General features: G+C 33.9%; 3 protein-coding genes across 3 annotated transcripts in view; all 3 read left to right on the forward strand.

The window, feature by feature from the left end:
• Positions 1 to 6,203: 6,203 nt before the first annotated feature.
• The window catches only part of LOC130641848 (uncharacterized), a 38,977-nt gene continuing 23,304 nt past the window's right edge, over positions 6,204 to 21,876 (forward strand). The window contains exon 1 of the mRNA XM_057448845.1: positions 6,204 to 6,666. The gene's annotated coding sequence lies outside the window, so the exon portion shown is untranslated. The remainder of the gene's footprint in view (positions 6,667 to 21,876) is intronic.
• LOC130641852 (uncharacterized) lies at positions 15,087 to 17,134 on the forward strand. The gene is made up of 4 exons (XM_057448851.1): positions 15,087 to 16,042; positions 16,199 to 16,372; positions 16,647 to 16,721; positions 16,796 to 17,134. The coding sequence occupies exons 1-4, from the start codon at positions 16,012 to 16,014 to the stop codon at positions 17,038 to 17,040; spliced, it is 525 nt and encodes a 174-aa protein (XP_057304834.1). The 5' UTR covers positions 15,087 to 16,011; the 3' UTR covers positions 17,041 to 17,134.
• On the forward strand, positions 17,089 to 21,464 carry LOC130642331 (uncharacterized). Its single transcript, XM_057449420.1, has 14 exons — positions 17,089 to 17,133; positions 17,278 to 17,376; positions 17,459 to 17,694; positions 18,094 to 18,272; positions 18,421 to 18,478; positions 18,605 to 18,937; positions 19,042 to 19,159; positions 19,481 to 19,572; positions 19,689 to 19,809; positions 19,932 to 20,261; positions 20,354 to 20,500; positions 20,716 to 20,868; positions 20,958 to 21,004; positions 21,075 to 21,464. The coding sequence occupies exons 1-14, from the start codon at positions 17,124 to 17,126 to the stop codon at positions 21,324 to 21,326; spliced, it is 2,175 nt and encodes a 724-aa protein (XP_057305403.1). The 5' UTR covers positions 17,089 to 17,123; the 3' UTR covers positions 21,327 to 21,464.

Here is a 21,876-nt window from a genome sequence, read left to right on the forward strand (position 1 = left end):
TTCTACTAGTAAATAAGGCCCTAAGGCGGTGGAACAATTGAAAAAACCTGTCATTTGAATTTTGATGTTGCCTCTTTTGTGTAAAGCTTGAAATAAGGGTCAAGAAAATGTTTAAGATCATGTACTTTTAACAAACCGTTGAAAAGATATTGGAGTTTACCAGTCTTTTGATGACGTCTTCGACCCGTTTGATGAAAAAGTTGTTTGACCCAGTTTCAAGAAATTGGTCCTATTTTGGTTCCAGGTGGTTTCTATTTACTCATACAGGGGGTTACATTTTTTCACCCGTTTCTACTGCTTCCTAAGTTATTTAATAAATTTGATGTCAGTCTAAATGCATTGACGTGGTTCCGTAAAAAGTCTACATAGTTGACAAACAGACATACTTTAGCTGTTACAGAAAAATGAAAATTCAATTAATTTATATTTTATCCTAATATAACTTGTGTTTGTTATAAACGAAATGACTATTTTGTTTTTACAGGGGACCTTATCAGTGACCATGATGCAGAACTCCGAGAAATAAATTATGCTCAGGAAAAAGTTGGCAACTTCATTTTTTACTTACATAAGAAAGATCAATGGTTTGTATTTGCTGTTCATTTTAAATATTTTACCATTTTTCTACTAGTAAATAAGGCTCTAAGGCGGTGGAACAATTGAAAAAACCTGTCATTTGAATTTTGATGTTGCCTCTTTTGTGTAAAGCTTGAAATAAGGGTCAAGAAAATGTTTAAGATCGTGTACTTTTAACAAACCGTTGAAAAGATATTGGAGTTTACCAGTCTGTTGATGACGTCTTCGACCCGTTTGATGAAAAAGTTGTTTGACCCAGTTTCAAGAAATTGGTCCTATTTTGGTTCCAGGTTGTTTCTATTTACTCATACAGGGGGTTACATTTTTTCACCCGTTTCTACTGCTTCCTGAGTTATTTAATAATTTGATGTCAGTCTAAATGCATTGACGTGGTTCCGTAAAAAGTCTACATAGTTGACAAACAGACATACTTTAGCTGTTACAGACATATTTTTATATTATTAAGCATATTTTTGTTAAAATGAAAATATAAGTAAATTGCTTTAGTTAATTAATTAAATTTACAGTATTAATGACATGTTTTTATGTATGCTTCAACATACAATTTGTTTACACATTTAGTTTAACTGGGCTTGGTAAAATGTGAAAATATAAATTTTATCACTTAAAATTATTGTGCAAATAATATTTTAAGCCTATTGTATAAAGTAATGCACGAAAATGTGTATATAAATCAGATATTTTTTTGTTTTTGTAACTTATTTACTATGGATAAATACTTTCTGTTTACAGTATTGATGCGACTTTGAGTCATTAAATATGCAAGTTCATCAATGATTCCCCTCGAAGATACTGCAATGCCAGCATGAAACAACTAACGATAGATGGAAAACCACATCTTTGTCTGTTTGCATTACATGACATTGGTCTGTTTAGATCACATGACAAAAGGTCAAGAGCTGAGATATGATTATAATGACAAGGACATTTGGTGGCGGGAAAAAAGTTAGTGAAAAACATTTGTATTTAAAACACATCTAAAAATATTTAAAGTTTTGAGAATAAACCTGGAAATATCTTTTTAAGAATATCTAGTTTTTTACTTATCCAATTTTATTAGAGTCCAAAAATTATCTTGTGATTTAGAGATTTACAAATACATACTGTATGTATGTCAAAAAGGATTACCATATACTTGACCATTCGAAATTGTTCTAAATGTTGTCTCCATTCATTCTTTTTAGAAAGACACACAGAAACCTTTTTTTAAAGTAAGTAACTCCATATTATTACTTTCAGTTTATATATATATAAAAAAATTATGAAACAATGAATTTGATAACTATTTTTTTTTTCAAAATATTTTTGGGAAAGCCTGAGAAATGTTATTTGTATCTTTGGGTTTATTTATAGATTTGTTATGAAAAATGTTTTTTTCTTTTACAGGATGATATATTTCCTGTAAATATCAGTATTGAAGCGGCTAAAAAAACGGATAAAATGGTGCGTATTCATGTTTTTTATAAATCTGAAATCCAGTTGCATTTAAGTTGCATGGAAATATGTAACCATAAAAAAATGTAATTCTCCTTTTTCAGATAAAAATTATACCTGCATCAGAAAAACAAACCACTTTTCAAAACATTACAATTGCTTTCGATTCAAGTAAACAAAGGGATGAACAAGTAGAAGAGCATTTGAAGGTATGAACAACTCCATTATCACTGACTCGTGATACACTCGCCAAAAAAGGAAGGAATGTCTTTCTCTAACAGGTTTGTGTTATTCAAGCTTTCCCTGTCACATACAGTCTACTGTGAATCTAGACTTGCTCACTGTTCTCTCTCTTTTGGAGTGAGCTTAACAAGGAAATTCTCTATATTAAACAAGTGTCAGCAAGTTAATTAAATTTTGTAATAAAAAAATTGTAGTCTCTTTATGAAACCAATTGGTGTTATTTTTTATATTTTTAAAACTTATTGTTTACTGTTAATAGCAAATATAGTTTAAACCTGTATTTATTGCAATGTGATGTTTACCTTTTTTCTTAATTTCTAAAATGTTCTAGACATTTTGTCCCTTTCTTTTTTATTTAAAATTTAGATTTTTTATATTAAATGTGAGCACAAGAGTAACAAAGAATGTGAAAGTTTCAAAGGACTTGAGAACAACTAGGATTTTTTTGCAAGAAATCATTATACTTAAAATCATAACAAGTTCTGAAGTATCATACTCATTATATACTTTCTCAAAAGTATTAAATATGGTTAATTAGATCATGAGTGTTGGTATTTTTTTATTTTAAGGATCTTGTGATTTTAAGCCCGCATGACAAAACTTGTAAGTTGTATAATTTTTTAGAAATCAATTAATAGTTGCTCCAAAAACTTAGTCATCTTGACCATCAAACTCTTATAAACAACATTTAGTAACCCAACCCGGTTTTAAGTTGGTCCACAAGTCTGGCATATAAATTCTCAGTTATGGCTTTTCTCTGTGGGTGCCACTTCTATGGATCATCCATGCAAAGTAAGGAAAAGTTGCCAAAGCTGATACAAGTCTAGTTTTTACACATTTGTGACACAACATTTTTTGCCTCCGAAGGTCAATAGATAGTACCATATCATGGGTCAGAAAATCATTGTGTACAATAAATAACCAGTGCATAAATCTTGCTTTTAGGTTTCAATATGGAGGCAGTTCAAGAAAAAGCAGTACGTTAAAATATTTCTGTGATATTTTCTATGTTGTCTAGTAGAGAAATGAATTCTTGTGCGAAAGTTGTTTGTAACATGTATATCATCATATTTACTTTACTAATTTATATTTCAGTATGATTTGCAAAAGTAAAAAAAAAAGTTTTAACTCTTATAGAACTTGGAGTGTGGAAGCAACTTAGTTGAGGATTCGTCAGATGGAGAGGCATGGCTTTTTTGGTTAATGCAGTGTTAAGTTTGTCAAAAGCTGTTTTAAAGGTTCAACTAGTTAAAGCAAATTTCTGTTTAGACTGCTTTTAACCAGTTGAAAAAGTTAACACAAGTCAATTTTTTAACAAGTTGAAAGAAAGGCTCTAGTGTTCTCGCGAAGCTTATTTAATGTATTGATGTAAGAACTGTTTTTAAAAACTTTTAGCAAACTTTCTCAGCGAATATGTTTTTAAAAAATCATGTTTTATAAAAAAATAAAGAAAGCCGTTTTTAAACCAACGCTGAAAGGCTGTTTAACCCTTTCATTACCTGATACCCGCTGTGCGGGGGATAAAACCCCCTATTTTTTCCCTGATACCCGCCCGGCGGGGGATGGAAAAAATCGAATTTGTAGCTAAAGGCTCAAGGCCGTACACCTAAAACCACGCGTAAGAACAATCTAGAAGAAATTATCTTTCACGGGGTCGAAACCCGATGTGATTTGAAGTATTACTTCTAGAGTTATGAAAATTTGATTTTTCCATTCAAGATGGCGTCAAGGAAAAATTTTTATCGAGATATAGATGAAATAGTGGACTTTGTGACTAATGATAATGATAGTGGAGATGAAAATATACTTGAAACAGATTCAGAACTTGGCAGTGATTGGGAATATGATGATGAGGGGCCTGTTACAGACACTACAGGAATATGTTATCGAAGTCGTCAAACATCTTGTTGTTTCACGTCCAGCATTGCCGCAAATACAACACCAGAATGATGATGTTTACCGTCTCACTGGTCGACATTTTCCTTCGGTAAAGCAAGCAGCTGAAGGTGCCGCTGATCAACGACCGTCAAAGAATTGTCGAGTTTGTTATGCAAGAGGTATACGTACAAACAAATGAAAGCCTCTCAAAACCGTTTATATTTGTAGAAGCTGCCTAAGTGAACCTGGTTTACATTCAGACAAGTGTTTCGAACTTTACCATATGTCTATTGATTATGGCACGAATGACGACTAAATTGTATAGATGATCGATTGATACGCACAACGTGTCTAATCATTTTTCGAACACTTGACACTTGATTTATTAGTTTGCCTTTTGTTTTGCTTTTGTTTTTGCTATTTGAGGAGCTTGTAGTTGCATATGAGAAAGTTTATTTGTTATTTTCAAATGTTTTGAAATCTCGCCGTTGAAAATACGATGCAACGGCAAAGAAAAAAGTGAAAGAAACTTCGAAAACGTTACTGAATTTTTATTTGCTAGACCATAAAACAAGTATAGCTGGCATCAGAATATTGAAGTATATCTAATTCTGCTTTGAATCAACCATGATTCAACTCTTTTTTTCTGTGTTTTGCTGTCATATTACGAGTTACTGTTTGCACATGCGTTTTTTACCGTTTTCAGGCTTTTTTCTAAAATTGCGTAAATTCAGGACCGTTCATTTTTTTTTTCTGAAACTTCATCAAGTTATTAGTTATAAAGTATATTTACAAGATTTGTAGAAATTATTTGAAAAAAAAGTGAAAAAATATTTTTCACGGACCTTCTAATTCAAAATTTCCGCATTTTTTTATTTTCCGCCTCCGCCATTATTGTTTCTCGTACGCACCGAAAATAAAATTTTGAAAATATTTTTTTATTTTCTAGTGGAAAAATATATAACAAGAAAAGGATCCAAATTTGGTGAAGTTTCAACCATTGGTTTAGAAGTTATGGCACTTTAAAGAACATGAGGTAAAATTCATTTTCTTTGCTCCGGGAAATTGGAGGGTTTTTGTCCGGTAATGAAAGGGTTAAATGTTACATGTCATTAACTTCGAGTTAAGTCTTATTATTTTTGTAAAACCTTTCACTTCTTAAATCTTTCATAGTGCTATGTGGAAGTTTTGCCAAAGTTGTTGAAGGTTCAAAAGGAAGTGGTAGGATTGGTAAGTATTTTTTCCAACCTACTGAACGTCTAATTTATTTCTGGTGCATGTATTTATTTATTTTGGTTAAACATACCATTATTTAAAACAACATTTTCTTGTTAAATCTTCTAGGAGAAAGACATCTTAAATGATGCTGTTTCTGACGCGGTTAATTGTATGTTGGTGCCACATTAATGATGAAGGTATACGTACTAATATAGTAATAAATTGCTAATGTTAAAAATAAAAATGTTTTTGGAACGTTTGATACTTATTTATTAAAACAGTTAGAATAATTTAACATTTCAGTTACAAAAGACAAAGACATTAAGAACCTGATTTTCCATTTCCATATTCTTTGTTTTACAAGTTTTTCCTTTAACAACATAATATTTTGATATATTTTTTCCAAAATTATATATAAAATTTTTATGTAAATTTAGCCTGAAGAGAAGAAAGCAATTTGCACAGTTTCAGATGACACCGAAACAATTTTTTCAGACATTGTATGTTATAAAACAAATCGTTTCTTTTATATGTGTCTGTGCAAATTACTTTTGTATGAAAATTTAGTCAAGTTAATGTGTTAGATCTATCTCTACTTAGAGATTGCTTCTTCACTCCAAATATTACTTTTCTTTTTCTACAGGACCTTCTTTCTTAATTTCGTTTTGAAACTATCAAGACATGACCCTTATAAATTCCTAATTTAAAATAACGTAACATAAATACTTAAAATAAGACATACTCTCTATGTTGCAGTGTTTGCTAATTAACTACTCACACTAATTTAGGGGTTGATTTCAATGTGGAAATTATTAAACCAGTAAGTTCTTAAGTTTCGTTAACTCCAACTTTTCAAATGAAAAAATGCAAAACGAAATTATTTTATTTATTATTTTATTTATCTTTCAATTTTTAGTTTTCTATGCTGCATGTTAAGTATATAAGCTTATAACATTGTAGATTTCACAACCCAATAATCGGAGATTACAAACCGAAGAAGAGACTAAAGTCAGTGGTTTATTTCCACATTTTTAGGGTGAAGAGGTATGGATTTAATAAATAATGATTTAAACACATGTTAAATATCATTTTTTTTATATAAAAATGTGTGAAATGAGTTGTAATATCAGTACGGTTTCATTAGAGGTTTTAACATAGTGGTTACTGTTTTGTTTTGTTATGCAATTCAATATTCCAACATCCTCTGTTTACATGTAGGAGAAAGAAGTAGCTGACGTGGTTTCTGAAACTATAAATCATGTATTGAAGGATGTATGTGGCACGGAAAATCCAACGGTAATTTTACTGTCAATATTAGATGTGATGTACTAAGTATAATTAATTAGTTTCTTAATAAAATTTAGTACTTGAAAGCATGCCATTATCTTACTTAAATAGAAAACGGCTGCGAATAAATCCGTGATTCCGGAAGAGCCATTATTTAAAATGAGAGATAATACCTTAATGCTAAAGATTCGTGACTTTACTTGGCCTTGACGCATTTTCTCTAGACTTCCAAAAAACAGACGCGTTGCATTAAAGTAAAAAAGTGATTGCAGCGGTCCCGGTCAAATCCTTAAAGAAGACTCTCTAAATAACAGACACCATTTGAACAGCAGTCATTAAGACATTACAACGTTTATTTCAAAATTACAGCAGAGGCGGAAAAATTTTAAAGTGCAAGAGAAATTGGAGAGATTCGCGCGAATGACGGACAATGTAGAAATGCTTCTTGATCAAGAGCAAGTAGGAACATACCGTAACAGTAACCAGGGAGCCAAAAAGGTTGAAGCCATACTAAAACTTTTGAAAGAAGACATAGGATATGGCCTAACTCAGATGGAGTATTGCGCCGTAAGAGATTATTTATATGCAGTGATTCATTTATCAATTGCACAGAGATCTGGGGTCGCGGCAAACCGCACAATGAATGAAAATAATACAGCAAATGTTGATGGAAAATTTGTAATCTATTTTTGGGACCATAAAACAGTTGCCACCTATGACCCAGCTAAAATCGTCCCTAATGAGGACGAATTTGATTTCTTGACAACATACGTGAAATTTGCCAGACCACATAATTTACCGAAATGCGAATATGTATTTTTAAGTTGGTCATGAAAGAAAGTGTCACCCAGGGACATTAGTAAACGCCTTCATCTTCAATGGGACAGAGTTGGTAACTTTAGGATAAATGTCATCCAAAATATCTTTCAGCTAATATAATTCGTAAGTCTCTTAGCACAGCATTAAGAGAATCGGAAAGCTGTAACTTAAAAGATGCTGCCACATTGATCACACATACCATGAGGACAGCAGAGGAACACTGCTTCCTGAAAAATATGAAAAGTCTTCTTTGATCGGGCCAACAGCAGTAAAAGAACTTTTCCAAGCTGACATGTCAAATAGAGCAGCTAGACAAGAAAGCAAAAGAAAGTCTGGTCAGAACAGGAGATTAAAGAGCTGAAAGAGGCGTTTCTTGTCAATAATGATGTGAGTTTTTCAGAAGTTAAACAAAAATGCGCAGCCGTACCAACTCTAAAGGCGTAACTAAGACAGGTCTATGACAAGTTGCGTCATATATCTCTTAAAAAAACACCGCTGTGTGTCATAAAGCGAAAATCACTGTTTCTGAAACATGATTTAAAATTAATTTTAATGCATGAAAAAAACTAATCAATAAAGGCGGAAGCATAGATGAAAACAGAGTGACGACACATCTAGAACCATGTGTATTGTTTGAGAAGTACAACTTTGTTCAGTTATGCACTGGCATAAATTACGAGAGAAAAGAAAAGTGAGTTTTACAATACATACACCCCTTATAGTTTAGCACACGCTGCATCAATCTTATTGATTTGGAGGAATTTTCCTAGAATTCTAATTTTTAGGTATACCTTCGTGGTACAAACATGGTTCTAAAGCTTCTTCACTTCTCTTTAATAATAGCCGTATTTTGTCTGTCTGTCCGCGAAAGATGCGTCCCGTAACGGAAACACGAAATTTTGTAAATTACGCACGAAAGAAGAAGATACGCACTGTTTCCGCACTGTGGGGAAGATTTTATTTTATTTTCCCGCTCTTGGCGTGTTTCACAGTTTCCACGACCAACCAATCAACGAGCCTTATTACACAGACTCTATTGTTCCTATAAACTTTGCCCCGGGTTGCTGTCCGTTTCCAGCGTTGCAAACATCTCGCGCTCCAGCGGACAGAAATGAACGGACTGAAGATTAGCAAGAAGACTGAGCAAGGTGTCAAGGAAAGTTTCTTTACTATAATTTGCATCGTTTCTTGCTTTTTTATACTTCTGAAGAAGACTTTTTGTATTCTTAGAATATTCTTTTCAGTCCTTTCTTTGTTTCTTTGCATTTTTAGCTAGCTAGGAGGCAAGTTTTTTATACTTCTGGAAAAACTTTTTGCATTCTTAGGATATACTTTTTCTTCATTAATCACATAATTTTAATAAGCAACTTACAATTTTGATTTGGTGCTTATCAAAGTTGTGTATTGCCTACGTGACCATTATATGATGGGTTTCAGGTGTTCTCATGCCTTAATAGGTGTGTTGACAGTGTTAGCATGTTCTGTCTCTAGCTTTAATCGGAGATAGTATCTCAACTTCAATGATTAAAGTGTGTGTTTACGCCTGAACAAGTGCCGCGTCTACTTGATCTTTGTGGCACACAGTTGTCGCACGCGGTGTTGCTAAACTAAATTGTATATCCTTTTAAAAGAACCTCTATCTCCTACACTGTAAAATATTGTTGTCCACTGCCTGTGAGAGTTTGCGTCATATTTTATTGTGCAAATGTATGTTTTTCTTCTCTCATAGGTGGGGTGCGAAATCCAATGGCTTACCTTCTCGAGGTGCACCCCGTTACGTCAATTTTAGCTGGATTTATAAATAAACAAATTTTTCGAGCTCACAATTATATAAACATAATTTAATTTAAGGGTGAATAAAATTAAAACTTTGTAGCCCTTTCTAACTTAAAGAACTTTATTCTACTAAATTCACTTTTTTAAAGTCCAGTTAAAGTTCGCAAACTGAAAGCCAGGGTTGCCTTAAGGGGGATTTTCACGAAGCGAATTGAATGGCGAATTCGCTTTTTAATTTTCACAACAAAATAAATTAGGGGCCAAATTCATTGTTTACATTAGTTAACCGCGTTCTGATTGGTCAAAAACTAGCAGCGAAACCTTTAGCCGCGAAAAAGTAGGAACTGTTTCTACTTTTCAGCGAACCGAATATTTCGATGCAAAATCAAAACTGCGCATGCTCAGATACAATTCGTCGTTCAATTCGCTTCGTGAAAATCCCCCTTTATGGGTATTTTTTTTGTATATTGTCTCCCTTTACTTAAGGCAATCAATATTTATGTAACTGTACATGTATATTCAGTTGTGCAAATTACATCTTCCTTATATTTATGCAACTTTATTTAAATAGTAATTTATTTTTAGGCAAACTAAAAATGTCACGATTTGAAAAGTTTTTAAGTGAAAACACTGCTGCTTCAGCAGGAGTATCGTCTGCAGGCGAATCAACAACAACAACAACAGCAAGTACAACATCAGTAACAGAATCACTAGCAACAGCAGTTACAACAGCAACATTTGCAACAACAACAGCAACATTTGCAACAACAACAACAACAGCAACAACGACAACAACAGCTGCATCAAGTCAAGAAAACCTTAGTAATGTAAGGTCCACTTTTATTACCATCGTCTATAAGTTCTAATTCTCTTACATATTCTCATCACATTGTTGCATTGAAAAAATTGAGTCTTATATTTTTATATTTATGTTGAGTTTTATATAGTATATTCTTTTCCGTATTTTAGGATCTTTCTTACAAAGCATACCTACGGTATCGTAGAAGAAACCCAGGGCCCAGGTCAAGGGCGTCATACCTTGTGTGGCGTCGCGTCGGGGGCAGGGACCGCGAGGGCTTCCGCTGGCGGGAGCGGCCTGGGCAACCTACTCACGAAGAAGGGGCGAAATCGATCCTGATACAACAGGGGGTGTGTTCCATCAAGGTGGAATACCGTTAATCGGTACCCACTTTGATATATACTTTAAATCCTTTAATTGATTTTCAAATATTTCACTCCCCTGTGTGTCAGTGGTCGATATTACTCGCGTTTCAATTTTATTTGTCTTTGATTATTTTATAGTTCCATTTATAGTTCCATTTATAGTTCCATAATTTTCCCAGTTTTGCCTGCTTTTTCTTAGTTTCGCATTAAAGTCAATTTTCTTAGTATTTAGTTTTAGTCATTAATATGCCACTATCATCAATATTTTGCAGATAAAGTAATAGTGTTTGTATATAGTCCTGATGCATAGTTAGTATCGATATTTTTAATATTTATAATTTATTTAAAAATTGATACTTAAAAAAACTTTTGTCAAAAATTAAGAAACTCTGTTTGCTGCCTATTAGCGTATTTTTTTTTTATACCGTTAAGTTGTTATTATAGTACAGTTATAGTACGGTTATAGTTATTTTAGTTCGCTTTTTTCATAATATAGAGAGTTTTTTATTTATTTACTATTAGCCAGCCATTGTATTCTTCATTTTGCCCCCTTTACATGAGTACCTTTGTATATGTTTGCACATAGCTTCATTTAACCATTAAATTGCTTCATGATTACCGTTCTCTCTAAAATTGTACAGTTGTAATGTTAAATTCTTAATATTTTGGTTCAAAGCTGGCTACAATGAGGTTAAAGATTATCCAATACTTTATTCTTTGGATAACCTTTTGGCTAAACTGATACCCCTGTGGGAAGCAGCTAATACGAACATCATAAATGTTCGGGGGACCAGCAAGCCTGAACCTATCAATTTTGTATTTGCATAAGTGTTGATCTGTTCCTTTTTTTTTTGTAGATAACATCAAAAATGAGTTACTACCTGAGACATTAAAGGCCTGTTTTATGTAAGGTAAGTTTTTTTTATTCTACATACTTCCTGATCGCTTAACCCGGCGTTTCGACGCCGGGTTTCCCGGCTAGTTTAATATATTTTAGCTTTCCACAGGTTTTCTCTGTACACCAAAAAACAATCCTATCCTCTCCTCCTCAGTCAGCAGAAATACACCTGGTGTCTGTGAGGGAAAGGAGGGGGAAAACTGCTCTAGACCCATAACTTATCTTGTCTTAGGCAAAAACTTTCGCTGACGTATGCATATTTTGTTAAAATATATTTTTTGAAAGATCTGTTGTTATTGAGAACATACAAGTCCGTGGCTTGTGAAAAAATATTAAGTAAAATATTAAGTATTAATTTGTCAAGCGTTAACAAGATTAAGCCGGATTTCCAGTTCGCAGGATCAGATCAGACCGGATCGGATCAAATTTCGGTCTTCCCATGGGCACTATTGACAGATTTTGATTCTGATCCGTCGAGTGGATCAGCCCGGATTTGTTTTTTCAGCCAGTGAATGATCAGTAACTTTTCAAAATTGCAGCCACAGCTGTGAAGTTCGAAGTACGCAAGAACAAGAATCATGGCAAGGGCAGACGAACAGCTGCATATAATAAGAGATAATTTTTTTGGAGGAACAACCTCTAGAAGAGCCTGAATACGATGTTATGTCAATAAGAAATATAATTAGGAAGACGTAATGCCTTTTTTCCCTGCTTTGTGGAATACCAGTCTTCGATCTTACAAGGATTTAAATAAAAACAAGGCTTCTTGGTAGGAACTTAGCAGTGAATTCAATGTACACAGTAAGTAGCTATTCTAGCTTCTTTTTTTACCTATCTTGTATTTGTTGTTTCTCTTTCTTGCCGAATTCTTCCTTTATCAAGCAAAAGGGGTAACAATACTCCTACGTTTATAGCCACAATATTTGCTTACAAACTTTTGCCGCTCATAAAATTGATTGGAAATAATTTTGGCACCGGACCGGATCGGAATTTGGTACAGGTCGATTCAGTCCGGTTCGATCCATCCAATAAAATTCATCAAGGCGAGTAGAATCACTTGGCTTGTCAAAGTGCAAAACATCACTCATGCTATGGCGTACTGCATTTTTAATAAATTCAATGAATTCCTACTTTGCATCTTCAGCACAAGATTTTTCATGTCCAACCATATTTGAGAAAATAATTTACAAAGAGGTGGCAGGCCACCGCAATGATGAACTCAACGTGTTAGGTCTTTGGAAATAAGTTAGAGGTTGTACTCCTCTAGAGAAAATGCCTCTAAAAGCACAATTCTCCCTTTTTACAAGGAATTAATTAAAAGACAAGATCATGTGTGATCAAACCCCCCTGCTAATATTTTTTTTAACTGGGGTAATAAGTGGAGTCGTCACTCTCCAAAGACAAGACTGAGTGTAGTCAAGCCCCCTTGCTGACTCATTCTGGTTAAAATTATCTCAGCTCTTCTAAAAAGAAAACATATGACTCGTGACTGTTCATAAGGTGGTCATCACGGAAAATTACTGCTCTATCGTTGCAATGTATCCACCTGTGAACCATTTGGTCGAAGGCTGTGGTTGTGTAGTGACCATTATTTAAGTTGCCGCAATGGTTGATAATAACCCTTAATTGAAAATTTTTACGAAATTTCACTTCTCCATCTCCGGTAAAGGGTATGGAAAGGGTACTTGGGTAAGCAGTAATACGAGAGGCAATTTTTGACATAAGGCCGTTGGCACTGGCAAAACGTTTTAGCTGTAAAATGAGATGGAAACCGCACGACACTACCTCTTTATCAACTAGAGCAGTTTGATGAGTGTTGCAAACATGGCAGAAGTATGCATTGGTGTGTGACAACTCCTCGCTTTCAAAGAAATTATCTTAGGAAGATTGTAACATAGGGTGCAGATACATGGTGTTATAACTTCTAAGGAGCTGGTAATATGATATGAATTGCAAGTGGTTGATGTCTTGATGCCAATGCTAAAATAACTTCCAAGACATGGAAAGTCTAATGACAGATCAGGTAGGAGATATTCAAAACCTCGGGGACGTCGTGCTGAGCAAAGATATTAAATGCACTTCCCTTCGCAGCTGAGATATGATGTTTAATAGCACGCAAAAAATGGGAGGGATCAACTAGACTTCTAGAAACAGACAAACTTTGAAGAACACCTACAAATGCTTCGCCTAACTTTGAGGTTGTTTTGCTGACAGAAATGGCTTCTTTAACTTTTGGAAGGTTATAAAAACATTGTAAGATGGAGTTTGCATAACATGTGTTTCCTAAGTTTTTTAGACCGCTTTTCCTAAAATCAGGGTTAGATAGCAATGCGACTGTTGTTTTGGAAGACCTTGTAGCAACTTTTTCGGGTTTTTTGATTTTACAAGATTTTGTGTGATTTGCGGAAGATTTCTCAGGGGTTTTTGATTTCTTACATTCCATATTTGTAACAGAAGAAACTTCAGGAATGATTGGGGCCTTTTCAGGCTCAATCCAAGTAGTAGAATTTCGAGACATCCAGATGTAAAAAGAAGCACTCATGGAGGTAAAAGTTAGGGATTTTAATAGGGAACGTAAAGGCTTGTTAGGGAAACCAAGGCGACGAAAACAGGTCCTTACTGATTCTGAACAGAAACCCCTTGCACCCACCTCAATGGCAAAGAGATGCACGATCTATCCATTGTTTTTCATAGCATAACAAAGTGAAGAATAATTGCTAAGCTTTCGTTTGTGCCAATATTCCGTGCTCTCTTCACATGGACAAGTCAGTTCTAACATAATTACAGTTTTGGAAGAACTGGATATTAATAACACGTCTGGGCGTAGTTGTGTTATTGCAATGTATGGTGGAACAACTAAAACGGAATCTAAATCTGAAAGTATTTTCCAATCGGAAGCAAGGTGAAGAAGGCCTGGACACTTTGTATGCCTCTTCTTAGATGGTGATTGACCGACCGAAATGAAATTATATTTGTTGCACTTTGAAAGCTTAAGAGGTTCATATGATACCAAAAACTCTTTTAATGCCTTAACCAAAACTATTAAAACCGAGTCATGACGGTATGTGTATCTACCCTGCGTAAGGGAAGTCCTACAGGCACTCAATATGTGAGAGACATTTGAGGATGGCTTTTTGCACAGAATGCAACTTTTGTCTTTCTCAATTCCCCATCTCACAAGATTGGTTTGAGAGGAAAGGGTGTCGTAGGTTGCCCCTATAAAAAAAGGAAGTTAGACATTGTGGCAGTGAAAGAATTGTTCTCTAAGACAAATCATTTTTCACATAAGAGCACCATTTTGTCTAATTGCCTTGCAAATGCAACTGTACAGCTCTGGCATGGTAAATATCTTCATCATTTTCTTCAATGATATTGGAAACAAGCTTTCGGTACAACACATTCTCTCTGCAAATTGTACATATATGGTAGAAGTGACCATATAGTAAATTCTACTGAATTGGTATAAATACCAAATCCCGTTTCTACTAGTACAGTAGATGTTGAATTCTACTGTATTTGTACAATTACTGTGTGTGAGGGAAAAAATGGTAGCAGTCACAGTGTAGTGAATGTGAATAAATCAGTTGCCAATGGATAAAATCAAAAGCTAGCTAGCTTTGTTTTTAACAGTTAATTTAGCTAAGTATTGGAAAGGAAGTTTAGTTGGATATAATTTGATTGTGGTTTTGTTGTTATTGCCGATGAAAAGACTGAATTAGGCTAGGACTAGGCTACTGGCTCAAAGCTAGCTACCCTCCCTAGCTAGAGCTACGATATAAGAGAAGGAACACTTTGTCTATAGTTAGCACGTCATAGATAGCTACTAGCTAAAAGCTTTTCTATGAGATTTATATTTTATAGCTAGGTTAAATGTCGCTCTAAGAAACCAAACTTAAAACTACTTTCGTCAGTTTACAGCTAGCTATAAGCAGCTCAGAATTCAAAAGTTACATGCTCTAATATGATGTACTTGCTGGCTAGCAAAAGCTTTTGTGCATCATGTGGAGCCGTAGATTAGTGGTTATAGCTCTCGTACTAGTGGAGCCGTAGATTAGTGGTTATAGCTCCCGTACTCTGTGCGGGAGACCGGGGTTCGATTCCTCTTGACGGCGATTCAACATGGGCCGAGTGAATGTTACCATAGCCCCGGGTTAACCCAAGCCATGTGAGGGAAATTGGGGAGATGGCACACTGTGTGGGCCGTTGGATGTTGCCGGGAGTTGTCTAGTAGAGCGCGGGCCCTAATTGGGTCTGCGTAGCTCAAAAATGAGCATTAAATACTCTAGGACTCTCCATAAGCCATGGCCCCTCCTGGAAATAATAGACAGGGTATATCCCTCGATATTTGTGAGGCTAGCCATGTAAAATATGCACATCTATCTATCTATCTATGTATACCTAGGGCAAAGTAGAAAAACCACAAAGATTTTAAAAAGTTTCAGGGAGTTTTAACGTTCATTTTATTAATAATAATATATATCATCTTTGTACAAAACATGAATTAATTTGTAATGTTATATAGCTACATTTTTTTTAAAAAAAATAATACAAGTTTTAAAAATATGCTCCAATTTTCTGAGTCATTAATTTCCTAGAATAAGGTGTGCAAAATGCACACCTTATTCTAGGAATGTTATAATTTCACATTGTTTAATTTAAGTAGATTGTGCTGGATCAATTCAGAGATAAAACTGGTAATGGCTCACATATTGGAAGAGTGCTTACAAGGTATATACAATTTCTTACCACTACTCATATCAGGTTCTGAATATATATGGTTTTATCATTTGAATTTTTTTACTGTAAGGTTCTGAACTCTTTCCTTTAAAGGAAAAAACATATAAATGATAATAATTGTAAATATATTTTATATATATATGTAAGATTCATCACGTGATGTAGAAGATCCAATTACTTCCTTATTAAAAGAATGCAGGGAAGAAAAGAAAGCGACGGAGAAAAAAACAACTACTGTGTACAACATGAAAAGTGGAAAGAAACGTGCTAGAAAACGTTGTTCAAAAAAGCCTTGTACAAAGACACAAAAAACTTCTACAAGTGTGTATTAATCTTTTTTTACCTTATTTTTTTTGTATATACTATACAATTTTGAGTTTAGATCTAACACAGTCTAGATCAGATTGGAAGAGGGTCATTAATATACCCCGTCCAACCCATGCTAGCATGGAAAACGGACGTTAAGCCGAGAATGATGATGAATGATGATAACAAAAAAAAATTTACATAAATTTCCTTTGCATAAATTTTGAATTGCATTTATTAAACTAGTACAAACTTGAACAAATAAACATTGTTAAAAAATATTTTGCAGATCAAATTAGTTGTGATGTAACATCAACTGACCTTCAACTTGATTCAGAAAGTATTCCTGATGATGGTCTTTCAGGTGTGTTTACAGTTTTTAAAGGTGCACATATCGTACCTATTCAATTGAGTAAAGTCATATAATCACTGTTTCAGATCTTTATGTGTTAAACAATGATGGGGACAGTGAACCCCAGACTTTGAATTGGTTTAAAAGAACATCATCTGCTGAATCTTCTTGGGTTGATGTTCGCCAGGAGCTAATAAATTCCTTAATAAAAAGAGAATATTTTACTTCTGACCTATGCTTACATTGTGGAATAAATCCATCTTCCATAGAATGTTATGGTTGTTTACCTACCAAAATCTATGTTTTGAATGTGATAGGAAACTTCATGTAACTCACCCTTTTCATGATAGAACAATATTTAACGAATGTCTTATTGCATTAGCACCAACGCAGACTTTCCTTGATGGTGAAATCATGAATATAGGTATTTTTAGTTTTAGACCACCTTTTTATTTTGTCATGATAAACTGATTTGTTGAATTTTCGTATTTAAATTTGTATTTTAATATTTCTTGAGCATGGTGTACATGTGTGTGTAATTTTTCTAAATCACATAGGTTACTTTTAGGAAAAATTGTTCCACTCAACTTTCCTAAATGTAATTGTGGCAATGGTAGAACTGATATTTCTGTGTCTACGGAATTGGTAGCAGTCATCAGAACTAATGGTTGGTATTATTATATGTATACTTTGTTGTGTGTGTTACTGCCACTACCTTTTATTAGATAAAACATATTTGGTCCTTTTAGGAAGGTTTGATCTTAACAAGTTTGTCATTAAATGTTCCTGTGGCAATAGCTATGATCCCTTTTCCTTGACTAATTTGGTGGAATCTGGTTATTGGCCAGGATCATTAAAGCAAATTAATTACATCTTTCATGAAAGCTGTTTCGTAATGTGGGATAGATTTTCGAAACGGATGCCAGGTTCGTCTGTCAGCAGTTATGTAAAGTCGTTAGAGGATATTTCACGTTTAAATTCTCGGGTAAATGTTTTATATTGTTTTTTCCTAATGATGTATTTTATTCTCTTGTATTCTCATTGTTGATAAAATAGATATAAATTCTCATTGAAATGTGCATAAATGAGGACGTTTACCAAGTGCAGATTCTTTAATCAGAATTTATATTCCTATTATATTTGTTTCATTACAAACAAAAATTATTACAACTGATATGGAGGTGCCTGGTGAGGTGCACATATGGCGTACACATGTGTTCCTACAAGGTTTTAAGGTAAACAAAATATAAGGAACACGCTTGTGCACCTAATTAAACTTACAAGGTACACGTAACAGACATGTACCAAGATTTTGAAATTTTGAAGCCCTGATGTTCAGCAATTTCAGTGGCGATTGGGATTGTATTGGGATATATACTTTTAGACGGATGTGATAAGTTGTACCTTGTTCACCAGAACATACAGGGAATGGAAATATGGACAACATGAGCTTGAAAAGTTAATGAAAATACCAATTTTTTCATGTCCTGCCTGCAATGGTAAACAACACTCTTGCCACGTTGATGGCAATAGTAAGTTATACCGATATAAAACATCTGGAAAGTGAGTCAAATTTTTACAGTGCTTGCTTGTATTGGTGTATTAGTTTCCTCAAAAAATTATTTTTTATGAAAGAATTTTAAGATTTTTTCTTTATTTTGTTTTGTTTTTCTATATTATATTAGAAGAAATGGTGACTCTTACTACAAAGATCTTTTCATTTCATCAATCATTTAGAATCTCTTGACTATTCGAAACAAAAATCCAAGGTAAACAGTAGTTTGTTATTTTTGTGGTTGGAAATGTCCAACTTTGTGTTCATGCAATGATTTTATCTGATTTATATGTTTATGCAATAATTTTATTATGCTTTATTTATTTATTTCACTAACAAGAAGTTGCAAAAGGTAACATGTGGACCTAGTATTCTCAAAGCAGCTCAAGATATATCACGGAGAAAGGCAGCTTTAGATGAGACTGGACTTGAGTATTGTGTATGTAGACATGGTATTGCATTAAAAGCAGTAAACATGTTTCGTGGTGAAATATTTGGTTATGCCCATTTTTTACAAACAACTTTTATGCTTTCCCAAAATGTTGAATTCTTTTGGTATGACGTTGTCTGTAAATATTGGCCATGGCTCAATTCACACGATCCGTTTATTTCTGATCAAATGAAACCCGCATTGTCAGTGATGCATGGAAAAATACACCAGATGTCTTGTCAGGTAAGATGCATACACATATATGGCACCGACTTTTTTTGATTTACAGTTTGTTCTCTGCATTACAATGCCATGTCAATAAAATGATTTTAAATCATGTTCTCCAGGTGCAATGGAGTGGAAGATGGCAAAAGGGATCAGCAAAGTCATCAGGTGAAGAAGCTGAACAAGTGAATAGCTACCTGTCACGTGTTGGAAACACAACTAAGTACATGCTTCCCCAAAGTAAACAATGTTATTTTAGACCAAGGGAAATTGATTTACTGTATGTTTTGGCCATACGCATTGACACTTCTTAACACGTTTTTTTATGTATAAATTGTTTTTTTTACTCATTTTTAATCAGCTAGTGATTTAGGATCTTTCTTAAAAACACCAGTTTGTAAAAAGCAACGATTTCGAGCTTAATGATAAAGCATGTGGGTCTGTAAACATAAAACAGAAAATCAACATTGATTGGTCTTTTGTAGTTTTATTATTATATGTGGTGTATTGTTTGTTTCCATCAATAGTCAGTCACATTTCAGTGTATAATTTTTTGGGTAGATCGAGAAGATGTGATCACGGAATTTGCTAGTGATTGGAACTGTAGAAAAATTGCTGGATTAGCTAAAGCTTTAGTAAAACGTTATCAAAAGGTAATTTGCATCATATCCATAGGACTTTGATCTGTCTTATTCAATTTTTCCTTTATTCTGATTAGGCTTATATAATGTAAATATGATATGATTGTGTATTCCAATATTTTCACTAGAACTTGAAAGATACTGAATCATCAAAGTTAGTCTGGGAGAATAGTTGTAACGGTGCTGGCATCAATACATCTGTGATCACCATGACAGAATTAACATCAGAGATTGTAACTTTTTTCACAGGTATAGTCCACCAGTCTGATACTTGTATTTTTTTACACACAATAAATACTCAATTTTATAGACAAAAATATAAAAACCACAGGCCTTGATTTTTACATCATTATTTTGAATTTTGTATATAGCTCCAGAGGAAAACGTTAGGGTCCTGTCTCTAACAGAAACCTGTGCACTGTATTTTCTACGCTTAAAACAGTTGGACTCAGATAATCATTCAGACGCTCATGATGTCCCTCTTCACTATTTGCTGAAATGTGGTAGCTCACAAACAATAGTCCAATCGAAGTTAAAGATTTTGATGGCAAAACTAAGAGAAAGAAATCCATTATTTGATCCTGAAGGTGATGAAATTCAAGGGAAGATAATTAGAAAAGTAATGGACGTCATAAAGGAAAAAATATTAAACCATAATTTTCAAGCAACAATTAAAAGACTGTCATTGAGCAAGCTGACAAGTGGCCATTACTACCTCTTTAACAGTTTTATTCTTTAATTTTTTTAATATTTTAAATGTTACTATTTTTTTCTTGTCCTGTTTTGCGAATAGATACTAGTAAGCAAAGAATTAGAATGAGAAGAACGATAGACACCATCTTGAAAAAAGCTTCTATTCAATGTGAAGAATACAACTCACTGGCTAACATGATAGGAGAGGAACACATAAATCTAAACAACAATCCGTTACCAGTTGGTGGTAAGTTAGTATGTTTTCTCTTCAGAAAAAAACTATGTATGTTACCCATGTTTGGGTGCAACTCCCATGCCAGATGTTTAAAATCTTTACTCGTCATATTATTTCGTCCGTAATATTAGCAATGTGGCAATCTATCTGGTAGCCACGCATGGGTAACATATCTGATTTATTTTTTCTGTCAATGACAGCTATATTGCCACGTTTGATTAATACAGGTACAATTTGGGAAAAGAAAATAATAGTTGACCAGTTCCAAGAATGGCAACGTTGTTTAGAGGAAGGACAGTTGTTACTACGCGAAATGCAAAATTATGTAGATTACTTCACTGCGTTGGAAAAAGCTATGAAAGAAAATTTGAAAGTTTATGGTTAGATGACATTATTTGCATTAAGCATAAACCTTTAAGAATGCGACTTCGTTTATCTTTATCTGTTTTTTTGTCATAATTTATGTCAGATGAGTCAACTTATGAAGATAACCAACATAGAACGGACACGATACATGTAGGTTTTTTATTCCAACTCATTAAAAACAAAGTTATTCAAAAGTAAAAACTCACCCTCATATTTTCAGGAACAATACGACAATCGTGGGATCAAGGCATTGTACAATCGGTCGAAATCAAAGTTTACCAAACAGCTTGACTATGCGAAGTATCTTTTTTCTGCAGTACCGCGTGACACATCGGTTCAAGTGACGAATATTTTCGGCAATGACGGCAGTGACAGTGAAGACGAAATTCATTTCTCCGATGCGTATGATAGTGAAGATGATGTAGAGATTATTACTGATGAGCAATTTTTTAAAGCTTTAGAGCAAGATTAAGCTTAATATTTTTCAAGACAACCTTGGTTACATTTTACATTTTCGCATTTTTACGTACAATAATTTTTTTGTATCTGAAGGCGGATTTCCACAATGAAAATGGTCTAATAGATCGACAAAAAACCAGTCAAATCCGAAAATGAATGTAAAAACGTATTCTTTTTTAAGGGTAACATTATGTAGATCCTCGACTGAACCGTCAGAATAGTAATGTTAAATAAAAATTCGTAATAAACCATTGTTTTGCATTTAATCATCCCTGATTCTTTAAAATAGGTCCTGCGTTTAACAGGTACTTTTGCCCGCTTTAAACACACGTCTTTTTTGCACTAGCGTCGCATGTAACTTATACCCTAGGTAGGTTCTGCTCCTTCAGGAAATTTGTTTTCTTTTGCGAAAAATGTTAGCCCAAAATGTATGCCAAACACTAGTAGCAGAAATAGCCTTTAAACCTGAAAATTCTAAATAAGCTAAAATTAATAGACTCCTAACATAACTGGTTGGAAAAAAGTTCGTGGCAAAGAATCACACAACGGCTAATGTATAAATT

This window comes from Hydractinia symbiolongicarpus, chromosome 4, assembly GCF_029227915.1.
Source record: "Hydractinia symbiolongicarpus strain clone_291-10 chromosome 4, HSymV2.1, whole genome shotgun sequence".
Taxonomy (NCBI): domain Eukaryota; kingdom Metazoa; phylum Cnidaria; class Hydrozoa; order Anthoathecata; family Hydractiniidae; genus Hydractinia; species Hydractinia symbiolongicarpus.